Here is a 12,518-nt window from a genome sequence, read left to right on the forward strand (position 1 = left end):
AGCTCATCATCAAGCTCTGCAGAAGCCTGATAACGATCCTGATCATTTGAATCAGGTGTGTTGGAAGAAGGAAACATCTAAAACATGCAGGACTGCGGCCCTCGAGGACCGGAGTTCGACGCCCCTGCTCTAGAATATGCAACTCTATGAAGTCCTTCCCGAGCACACCAGCTCACTATCAGCTCTGCCCAGACATTGTAAAACTGCACTACACAATGGCAAGTTGGAATATTAAAGTAAATCAGTAGGACATGTTAGAGCTGGTTTCTAAAGAAGAACATTGATAAAGAAGAGTTGACAGGTTTAGGTTTGGTACATGTGAAACCCCATAAGCCTGAATCTGTGTTTCTAATCATCGGTCTGTTGAACTTTCAAGGCAGAAATACTCAACTATGGTGCTGACTGCTTGTTTTTTGAATGTCTACCAGTGTGTAAAAAACAAACATCATATGAACTTGTTTACAAAACTTGATTCACCTGCGCCGGTCTTCAAAAGCGTTATATCTCACACCCAGTTCTCTGAATGCCGTTGTAGGTCTCAGCTATTCAAAGTTGAGACCTGGTGCTTTAATACAGTTTCCATTATGTTATTCCAAAAGTAATATGCTGAAGCACAGATCCTGAAGTACCACAAACGTTGACTTATGGTCTAATGTGGTAATCCGCACACATTTTTTTTTTCTGATATCAGTGAATCAAGATCATTTTCAAAGACAACAATGTGGTCTTCTTAACAAACTCTGCAAAGAGGAAAAAAAACAGAAAGGAGAGATTAAGAGAAAAGCTTAGAAAGAAAGATGGCTGAATGGAGATGTATGAAGAAGAACAGACTGAGACAAAAAATGGGGGAGTGAGGATACGAAACAAGGAACAAAATGTGACAAAAGGCTTTGAGAATAAGTAATTACTGCAGCAATGTTAGACTGGAACAAACAAAAAAAAGGTTCTGGACTTTTTTTTTTTTTTACCACAAACAGCCTGCAGCTCCTCCACCACCCCCACCCTATCGACACGCATACAAATGCACCAGCCTTTTAATACCACCACTCATAAGAATAATAAATGGACACTCGAGGCTACTGACACTAATACAGAGCTATTTTAAAAGCAAATGGAAGGTTTGTTGCCAGCAGGCCACCACTGTGAGGAAACTGTGATAGATCGCTGTGCCCTGGCTGCCCTGAGTGTTTATGTTAAATGAAGCTAATGAGCTGCTGTTTATAGCTTCACGTCTTGCTCACATATATGAAAATGCTCCTCTCCTGTAACTCTCAGTAAGAGAGCAGATTAGGCACATTTCCATTAATGTGAAAATGATTCTTTTAAGAGGATTATAATGCATTATCTGTTCTATCAGATCATAAATTGCTTTAACCGCAGCAATTTAACAGTTTCACAGGGATCAGCCTCATTATGGTTTTATCCGTTTTTAGCCGTGTTACGTCTTTTGTTCCTCTCGTCTTTTTGCCAGCACACGCAGTCCCACAGTTAATGTGTCAAAGCGTCCACTTCCACATCCAAAGAGTTCTCGTCTTAATCTTTAAAAAAAAATAAAAGATATCAAGCGGGAACTCGCTGGAAATGTTCTTGTTCTGTACGCCGTGTCACTTCTGAATGATGTAGATAACACTGTGCTGGCAGATGGCGTTTCTATGGTGGCCGACGGGTGTAAATGATGTGCACATACACAAACGAGCTGCATATACACAAATGGCCTCTAGGGGCAGTTTTTAAATCTTTAGCATAGACTGTATAAAAGATGGACGTAGCAACCGGCCCTGAAAAATGAAGCCAACCCGGAAGTGTCAAAAACCTACGTCCGCCAGCTGCTGGCTCCATAAAGCCCTGGCTCCCATAGACTTGAATTGGAAAAGAAGTGATCACGGATCATGAAATACTGCATTCCTACAGCTCAGGATTTTTTTCTTATTAGTTTTCATGGTCAAATCCAGAGATCAGGTGACCAATCTGAAAATAAATCAATACTGAACTTTTAAAAAACCATCAACATTTTGCGGGGCAAGGGGCGTGGCTGGCTTGATTGACAGTCGGCAGTGACCATACAGACGAAGCGAGCAGAAGGCGGTAAATGTGTGTTCATTAATGTAGCGCGTCTGTATATGCAGCGTTTTCTTTATGCAGCGTGTTGCTGTTTATGCAATGCATTCATGTATATGCAGCTAATTTGTGTACATGCACATCATTCGCCCCCGTCGGCCACCGTGCATTTCCCCGTCGTGTCCAACAGATGAGGAAATGGGTTAGCTTGCTGTGATCTAAAGAGAAAAGATAGCAGCAGCAGCACACTTTTACTCTTAAGTGTTCCCCTGTGCTCTCACCCTGCTCACTGGTTTACATTCTTTAAAACAGATTTTAGATCTCTTCTGAGTTATACATGTGGTCTAACTACATCCCCCTCTTCTCCTTTTTTTTTCTCTTTTTCTTCTCCCACTAGCGTCTCAGTGTGTGTCGGCGCTGGCGTGCGGCCCCGAATATGAAAACGCCATTGAGGAGATCTGCCTCGCCATATTCAGGCAGGACATGCAGGAGCTGGATCAGAGACGCTGGTGTAGCTGGGAGGACACAGTCGAGTGAGTGCGATGGTCACACACACACACACACACACACACACACTCACACACACACACACACAAGCACAAACAAAACAAGATCAACATCCACACAAATACTAAAAAAAATTGCAGTAAGCATCACATTTGAGATTTGCACAAGACCCTGAAAAGCGCTTTAACTCTCTTTGTTAGTTTTAATGCAGTGCGATCATTAAACGTCTACATTATGATCGCAATGTGCTTCCCCAAAAGCTCAATAATCTCCACACACAACCAGTATTATTGTAATGCATCATCTCTTGAAGGACGCACTGTGTTAAAATGCAGTAGATTTGTTCACTTCTGACTCGAGCTCTGTAATTGTTCAAGCGTTTGGTCGCCTTCCAACAGCTGCTTAGAGAGAAATACAACGGACAAGAGAAGGGGAAAGGGAAAAAAAGGCGATACAGAGGGGATATGCAGAGACAAAAAGCAGTGTGGTGCAAAACTTAGATCTTTGTGTGCATGAGCAAATGTTATCTTTGCGCTCAGTGTAAAAGCCGCACAGTTTTCAAAGTTGCTTTGACAATTTGGGACTCATTTACTGGCATCATTTAGCACAATTGAATTACTACATAAACACTACATCCCATCTGAGGGTGAATTTAAATTAGTCTCTCTCCCCTTCCCCTCTCATACTTGTAATATCATCCTGAGTCTCTGTTTATCGCCGAAAGCTTGTAACCCGTCCTCGCCATCTCGGAGAGAGAACCCAATTAAGCGAGCCTCCAACAGGTCTGACCTTTGACTGGGATGGTTTATTCTCACGAGCAGCTTCGTCTCTGCCCTCTTGAAAAGTACCAACTTGCAACTGTTTCACACAGCTTTGGGCCGGAGCCAACCGTGTCATAGCAGGTCTGGAAAAACCAAGCCGGAAGGTTAATTAGGGTAAAGCAGCAGCGTTTCTTGACTCACACAAAGGCCTCTTCTAGGCAGTAAGTCAGCACTTTGCACTAAGCTGTCCCAGATATAAACAATCTGTTATTACTCAAAGTGGATGAAATCATACCGGACAGACTTGTCCATTTGTGTTAGAGCAAATATTGAAATATCATTAGCAAGAGCCTGAACCGTGAGAGGATCACCAAAGTCTCCATTTTAGGACTTCAGTCACCCACTGTGTATATTAGTCCATCTGTGTGGATGTTGTGGAGTTATGGGAATGATTTTGTCATATTAGCTCAAAAGAGAGATGGTGAAGAAGAAGCTGTAGTCACAAAACTGAGAAGTGTCTGTGACTGAGAGGTGTGGGGTGCTGCTTCTCAGCTAACAGCCAGGGCTCTTGGACTTCTTTTGTGGGTTTCCTGGATTTTTTTGCTGTTCAGTGGCAGCGTTGGTTTGCCATCTAAAAAATGCGTATCGAGTCACAGAAGATTCAAATAACCTGACGGATGGTGACGATGACGTTTTGACGCCTCCAGCCGCCGATCAGAGCAACTCGCAGGCTTCAAGTTACCAGCCAACCGCACCTGTACGGAGACGCAACAACAACCCTTTACTTGTGAAATGGCAGAATGCAGTCTCGAATCCGCAACGCACACCGAGTGCTCCCAAGGTACAGAAACCTGTTAATGGTGACCCGAAACTCTGGGCGCTGCCCAACTATCACAGGCCACTTGTCTTTCCTTTAAGACCCAACCAGCCAGCTGGCCCAGGATATCCCCAACATGTCCCGACCCAAGCTCCGTCCCCAGGTGCTCACATGAGCAGCATGCCTGCCACTCCAAGCGCTGGTGATACCAGTCGCTACGCTAGTCAAGTTTCATCCTATCGGCCTCTCCCATCCCCTCCTTGTGAAGTAGTCACAAAACAGTGAAGAAAGTTGTACCTGACAATGTTCTTTTTTATTAGTGTCCAGTCTCCAATCTAGAAGTTTTTTTTTTCCCACCTTAACATGGCTTAGATGTAACTTTACATCTCTGCTTCCTGAATGTGCAAACAAGGTCCCTGCCCTGTTCTCTTCCCAACCCCTCTGTCAATCGCTGCAGCTCAAGCACATTCATAAAACTACCAAAGTAGATTGAAATGATCTGAGCTTAATACAGAATTCACTTACAGCTGGAGATTGAAGCGAGTGCAGCCAGGTTTTCTCATCATGTGCGTCTCAGACATGTTAGATTCGAAAAACAGTCCAACACCAAAAGATGGATAAAAAAAGTCTTTGATTTCATATTTAAGCTGCATGTTAAACAGATGTCCACCTGGTGCATAAGCGAACTCACAGAACTGCTCTTGCGCTGTTCAAATGTTCTGAGCGAAATCTCTTTTCATTCACGGCCCGTGAAGACAGGTTTTATTTCCTCATCATGTCATGAAAATATTTGAAGTAGCCATTTCATGTCACGTCAGCATTTATTTGAAATGATAAATAACTGAATTTTTTATTTTATTCTCAGACATACACACGAGACATGTTGACATCTTTACCAGATTTTGTAGTTTTATTTATATGACTGAGACTTCCATGTGGGCTTCACTGCACTTTGTTCACCGCATCTGCTGTATTTTTTTGGCATTTCTGTGTATTTGCTGAGGGACGGACCGGTAGCTAATCTGGTGTAAAGCTCCTCTTATTTGTGCTTGGTTTAAGATTACCAAAAATATACTTCGTCGTACTAAACCCTGAGCAACGCCTAATCCTTTTAGGTCTCAAATCTTCTCACAGAAGACAGTACCAGTGACAATGAAAGAAGAATTGTACAGAAACCCTGAGAGGTAACTGCGGAAACTGTGTTACTTCACACAGAGAGAAAGGCGGAACTTTATTATGATGCAGTATTATGTATTATAGTAGACCACCGCTGGTTGAGACGGTACATAATGAGAAAACACGGCGTTACCAACAGTGAGGGTTGATATTTACTTATAATGTTGCTGCTCAGTCACCAGTCTGTACCGTTGAAACTTAAAGACAAGTGGAGGAGCTGGTTCAGCAGCTCCCTCACTGACCGCTGCCAAGAGGGACTGCATATGTTCCTGTGACTGTGGACTTGGGTTGACACTGCTGTCACTGTGGCTGCAGTCAAGGCTTTGCTTCGGCTGTTACAAATCCGGCTGTTCGTTTTTAATGGTTGCAACGCGGACTACATGCAGCTGTGTTGGTTTTGCAGGTTATGCATTGTGTTGAAAATAATGTATTCTTCAAGTTTCGGTAGCACATCTGTCATCGAAGCACAACTGGATTAAACAGTAACACCGTGACACACTCACAGCACCACAGACCGAACTACAGCAGCAGCCAAAGTCTGAATAATACCCATATTCAGCCACGGCTTCACGCATCGCAGACAGATTGAGGAGCTGCAGCTGTGCTCACAGCCAGCATCTGGATACTGTCAGAGATCGCCCTTTTAAAATCAGCAACCAGCGATAAATGCATCAGTTTGAAGCGTCATCAAGAGCATCATCTGCTCTTTCCTTTCCAGAGTGTTTACCTGAAGGGGAAACACAACAGGTGGATATGGGGAATTTATTAACCAACAAGTATGTGCATGAAATATATACATGGAGCCATTTATAGAGCAGTGATCTTTTTTTCCTGAAATGTTCTGTGTCAATATGCAAATNGTATTTTTTTGGCATTTCTGTGTATTTGCTGAGGGACGGACCGGTAGCTAATCTGGTGTAAAGCTCCTCTTATTTGTGCTTGGTTTAAGATTACCAAAAATATACTTCGTCGTACTAAACCCTGAGCAACGCCTAATCCTTTTAGGTCTCAAATCTTCTCACAGAAGACAGGACCAGTGACAATGAAAGAAGAATTGTACAGAAACCCTGAGAGGTAACTGCGGAAACTGTGTTACTTCACACAGAGAGAAAGGCGGAACTTTATTATGATGCAGTATTATGTATTATAGTAGACCACCGCTGGTTGAGACGGTACATAATGAGAAAACACGGCGTTACCAACAGTGAGGGTTGATATTTACTTATAATGTTGCTGCTCAGTCACCAGTCTGTACCGTTGAAACTTAAAGACAAGTGGAGGAGCTGGTTCAGCAGCTCCCTCACTGACCGCTGCCAAGAGGGACTGCATATGTTCCTGTGACTGTGGACTTGGGTTGACACTGCTGTCACTGTGGCTGCAGTCAAGGCTTTGCTTCGGCTGTTACAAATCCGGCTGTTCGTTTTTAATGGTTGCAACGCGGACTACATGCAGCTGTGTTGGTTTTGCAGGTTATGCATTGTGTTGAAAATAATGTATTCTTCAAGTTTCGGTAGCACATCTGTCATCGAAGCACAACTGGATTAAACAGTAACACCGTGACACACTCACAGCACCACAGACCGAACTACAGCAGCAGCCAAAGTCTGAATAATACCCATATTCAGCCACGGCTTCACGCGTCGCAGACAGATTGAGGAGCTGCAGCTGTGCTCACAGCCAGCATCTGGATACTGTCAGAGATCGCCCTTTTAAAATCAGCAACGAGCGCTAAATGCATCAGTTTGAAGCGTCATCAAGAGCATCATCTGCTCTTTCCTTTCCAGAGTGTTTACCTGAAGGGGAAACACAACAGGTGGATATGGGGAATTTATTAACCAACAAGTATGTGCATGAAATATATACATGGAGCCATTTATAGAGCAGTGATCTTTTTTTCCTGAAATGTTCTGTGTCAATATGCAAATTTGTCATTATATATCCAAAAACAACCCAATTTCCAGACATAAATCTAAACATTGGATAAAAGCAGCTCCAGAGTTCTTGCTTCTACCTATCTATCTGTCTTTACAGAGGTGATTCTGCTTATCTGTTTATATCACTTCATAAATAAGAAAATAGTGTCAACAGCCAGAGAAAAATGCATTTTTGCCATTTTTTAGGAATAAAACGTTTTATAAACCAGACCAACCAACGGTATATGAACAAAGCCCTCAGTGAAAACCTCCAGAATAAAGATGGGAATAAAACTGGAGGTGTGGTGCATGTACGTACTACTGAAGTGGAGATTTGTGGCTCAGTTTGAGAAAAAAACAACTTATTTTGAAGAAACAGCCTTAAAAGATATATTTATTTAGGCACCAGTATTTATGGGTAAAATTTAAACTAGTAGATATCCCCCTGAAACTGATTACTAACATTAAAACAATCATTTCTTGTATTTCAAGTTTTCTAAAATGTTATGTTTAAATATGAAAACGAGGTATTATCCTATTAAATATATGCTCATTTACAAAAATGTTATGTTTAAATATGAAAACGAGGTATTATCCTATTAAATATATGCTCATTTACAAAAATGTCAAACAGACAAAATGTAGTAAAAATAAACATCTGATCGTATATTTTTAAGTTTTCTTCCAGCTTGTCCAAAACAAGATATGATCTAGAGGAAAAATATCCCAAAGGAAACAACATTCTTGTCCTGTAGAGTCACCCTAAGTAATATTGTATTTTAACACATTAGCTGTTCACGTGGATCAAAAAGAATATATTGTGGGGTAATGCCGAAGTATTGCGACACACCAAAACTACAAAACTTGTCCTCAAAAAAAAAAAAAACTTTCAGACAAGGCCTTTTGGGGACTCTGTAGGACTGAAATGTCAAATATGGTCGAGTTGAGTAAAAAAGGTCAAGTACCAGGACAGTTGCTCCCGTTTCTAGGAAGCGCTGCGCTCTGGCCAAGACGCCTCTGGAGATTTCTGATTCAGTTCAAATGACATTTGGTGTCTGTGTACGTGTCCTTGTGTGTGTCTGTGTGTATATATATATAAGGACAGCTGTACACATCAGCTTCCTACCTCTCTGTATATCTTAACTCTCAGAAGGAGGGCAGCTTCTTCCACTGTCCGGTCTCTCCGTCGGCCTCGGTTTATAAGCTGCTGCCCCCAAAACACACTAAACACTGCTTCTTATAGTCACTGCAGTACACATTATTAAATGCTTGTGTGTGCTTTCCTCACTTTATACCTGCTTCTATCAAGTCTTCACACAAATAAAAGTTCCAAACTTTGACTTTGAATGACCGCCTTTCCTTCCTCATTAAAGCAAGAATTCTGTATTTCATCGTTATTTTTTCTTCCTCGCTGTCCCATTTTCATGCAAGCAAAAAAAGGAGGACAGCGGTCTTGTATGAAGCTATACCACTGTGCACGCTTTCCCCCCCTCATAACCGCGGTCACATCTTGTTCTACTTCCGTCACTCCCCCGTTCCTTCCACAATCTTTTCTGCAGCGTACTTTAATGCTCTTTCATTTGCCTTCTCTCGGCTCCCCTTGCTTCGGATGCATTATATCCCCTCGTGTCTCATGGACGCTAATGCTAAGATATTGCATGTCCCCTTTCACTTTAGCGACATCTCTAATACACTTATTCTCCCCAAGTCCCTCAAGCAGCTGTTGTTGTTGTGCACTATTTGTTCCCTCGTCAATATATCGCCGTGCTCCCGTCAAATCCTGGCATGCAAAGAGACACATTCAGACACAGCTCAGACAGGAGCACCCGCAATCACAGAATAGATAAATGAATGAGCGTGTAACTTGCAGGTGACGGTGCTAATCACTGAGCTGTTCATCAGCTGGAAGCCCACTTACACTGCTGCACTGAGATGCAAGCAATCAGCAGATTTCCAAATGGCAGCTGTTATCATGAGGTGCTTAAAATCAGGCAGCCTTCGAACACATGAAGGCTTCTGACATGAGAATGCCGGGCAAAAAAAAATCACTTCAATAAGCCTCTTTTTCACGGCAGACACCACGATGGGAAAGCGTTACTAATAGCATTTGCAGTGGTTACGGTTTATTTGTGTGGCAGTAAGTGAGCCAACAGGAAGCAGAAGAAAACATCTTCCCGGCCGTCACGAGAAAGGAGCAGATATTGGACAGATCTGAAGTCCTTGGATAATGTGACCTTTCCTTTATGACGGCAACGTTCCACACATTAGTGTACAGATAAACCGTCGGTCCTTCATTTGGTTACATCCTGGAAATAACCTTCATTTCACATTAATTTAATTAATATAATTTAATTCATCTCACAATGCCTCTCCTTGTATTTGAGATCTTTATAGGCTCCCCCAAGTATTTTTAAAGTTTTAAATTCTTACCAACAAGTTTAAAGAAAAAAAAAAAGTTTACTGGTGTAGTTTTAATGACGTTGTTTTTTTTTTCGTCTTACCATCAATACAATGTTTATTATAAACTCAAACTACTGGAGTTTTTGGTCGATTTCCCCCTCCCAGCAATCAGAAGAAAGCTGGTCTGGAAACTTGGTCTGAACCGATGTGTGGCCGAGGTAATGTGAGATGTTTACAGATCCTAGTCTGACACCTCTAAAGACTTACTGGGTCGCCACAATATTATCAAACTTTAGAACAGTGGACACGGTTGCCGATAAAGATTTTAGCCCGTAGCGCTAACGTTAGCTATAGACATTGCAACTGCAGTCTTGCTGACGAATAGACAATCCATGTTGACTGCATCTTAGTAATCCAGACTTGTTTAGCCTTCTGCCTTTTGTTTTTTACTCACTGCAAAGTATTGTTACAAACAGCAGTTGCACCACAGTCTCCATTCTGTTTACATCGGCTTCCCCATGAGATCATGTGAGGCGCTGCTCTGCTCCCTGATTGCTTCCTCTGGCACAATCATTTTAATAACCTGTGATGTGCCATTATTTCCGAGGTTTGTCGCATATTCATGTCGGAGATTAGAGAGGAGAATATTTGTGAAGTTTACGTGTGCGGTGCATTTCCAAATCCATCAGGATATTAAAACTTCCATCACCTGAGCCTGGCCTCAGTCAGCGAATTGTAACACTATTACAGCAGCGACTCGTTTTGGAACAGCATGATGACTGATTAGCAAACTTTTGAAACTTACTTGCAGTATTAGAAAGTAACTAAGTACATTTACTCACGTTCTGTACTTGGGTGCAGGTTTGCGTTACTTGTACTTTACTCGAGTATGTTAATTTTTTGCTACTTTATACTTCTACTCCACCACAATTCAAAGGCAAATATTGTGTTTTTTATTTGATGATTTCCGTTATTTTTGCAGACTTAACAACATATAATTAGCAAATAAAGTACGATTTCATGTTTATGTAGTATTTAGATTAAAACAGTTTTGATCCTTGAGGCAGAATTCACCGCTGTCCAGCAAATAATAGAGAAGTTAAATCACTTTAGCAGCTCCAACCATGACGAACACATTAATGCATCAGTAATTATAATCAAATAATATATATTTTTCTCACATATGTCATTCTGCATAATAAGTCCTTCTCTCTTTTTGCTTCTTATTTAAATATATTTCGATGTTAATACTTTTGCACTTTGACTTGAGTGTAAATTTAAATGCACGACATTTACTTGTAAAATTTCTACACTGGTATTGGTGCAAGCATTCGTTTTTGTCTGTTACTTTAATGTCTGTGTGGTAATGCAGTTTAAATGCAGACTGATTTGCAAACTCTGCATTTGCATGCACAGAACTGCTGTGACAGGGTATTTATATGTCCATATAAATGCATGGAAACCAATGGCTGCCTGCAAGGAAGGTAAACCAAATGCAGACATGTGAAACATTAAAGGCAGCTTGATGTATGAAATGCATCATGGTTAACTCTCATGTCCAGGAATATATTGGCAAGAAACATTCAAAATGACTGCTATGTTCTTTTAGGTGTGGGAAATACAATTTAGATATTTCCCCTCCACACCTGTAGTGAGATCACAGTGCTGTTTACCATAGCAAACAAATGCACATGCAATATGCATGATTGAAATCCACAAGGTCAAACATCAGCGTACACCCAGTGCATGCTAATGAATGTTTAAATGTTAACTGCAGCTCAATGAATCAATACAACACGTACTCTCAGGCTCTTCTTAGTTACCTCCAGTATCACTGCACTGGGAGGTGGCAGCGACCTCACCGTGACTGAACAGCTTCAAGAGGACCTGTGATGTCTAAAAGACACGGAAAAACAGAAAAAGCAGGCAACTTTAGCTCCTTGTATGGAAATGAAAATACGGTGAGGCTGCAGAATTACAACAGAAAAACAAAGCAGAAACTCAGCTTCAGCGAAACACTAATATCTTTTTAATAGTCCCACATTAGTCTCTTGATACGAGGCGCAGTCAGTCTGTTGGCACACCGAGTTTAATAACTTTAATGAGACTAATCAAATTAGTCGAATAAAGCTGTAAAAACACAATTTCTGCTACTAAACTTGCTGCTTTCATTGCAACCAACAGTGAGTTCAGTTGTGTAGTAATTCAGAAGAGAAATGTTGCTGGAATGAATAATTTTGTTCTGCTCGCACTCAGGTATGTTTAAGACACTTAGCAGATGGAAAATATGACAAGTCTGCTAGTGCAGATGGGAGGCAGATGGAAAGACATCCAGCTGGAGACGGAAATGATAACATGTCACCATCTAGGTTCAATTTGAAGTTTTTTCCTACATGCTGCTGGCACTGGTTTGAAAAGTCTGGCACTCGGGTAGCGTGCATTTTAAACAATCATCCCCCACCGATCCTGTGAACAAATGGGATGCATAAAACATAATAAATGTCATTATCAGTACATATGTGTTGCTAAGTTTAAAAAAAAAAGAAAACATTATTGTGTTATTCTTCAGTCCTTTCATGGTGCTGCATCTACATGAGGCGATTAAGCAGGACATGCTCCCGCTGATGCTGCATCATCAGTCCCCCCGAACACAAGCCACTTACATACAGATTAGTCAACAGAGCCGCTGCCGTTATACAAAACAAGCAGAGAGGTGTGGCGAGGAATCAGCTAATCTATTCAAGTATTTGCTCTCATTCCAGTCAGCTCAACAGCACGTACTGGCACTATCCAACACTTCTTCACTTTCTTAGCCACAAGTTGTCTTTACTTCACTCGTCACTTTCACTTCTATCATGAAAGAAGAAGTGAGAGTTTGCTGTAAAA

At 41.5% G+C, this 12,518-nt stretch overlaps 1 protein-coding gene across 1 annotated transcript in view; it reads left to right on the plus strand.

Moving 5' to 3' along the window:
* The window catches only part of LOC103372416 (receptor activity-modifying protein 1-like), an 84,713-nt gene that overhangs the window by 52,639 nt on the left and 19,556 nt on the right, over positions 1 to 12,518 (plus strand). Inside the window, exon 2 of the mRNA XM_008302056.1 lies at positions 2,456 to 2,591. Coding sequence (XP_008300278.1) covers positions 2,456 to 2,591 — 136 coding nt within the window. The remainder of the gene's footprint in view (positions 1 to 2,455; positions 2,592 to 12,518) is intronic.

The sequence above is a fragment of the Stegastes partitus genome, unplaced genomic scaffold (genome assembly GCF_000690725.1).
Source record: "Stegastes partitus isolate 25-593 unplaced genomic scaffold, Stegastes_partitus-1.0.2 Scaffold1752, whole genome shotgun sequence".
NCBI classification, from domain to species: Eukaryota; Metazoa; Chordata; class Actinopteri; family Pomacentridae; genus Stegastes; species Stegastes partitus.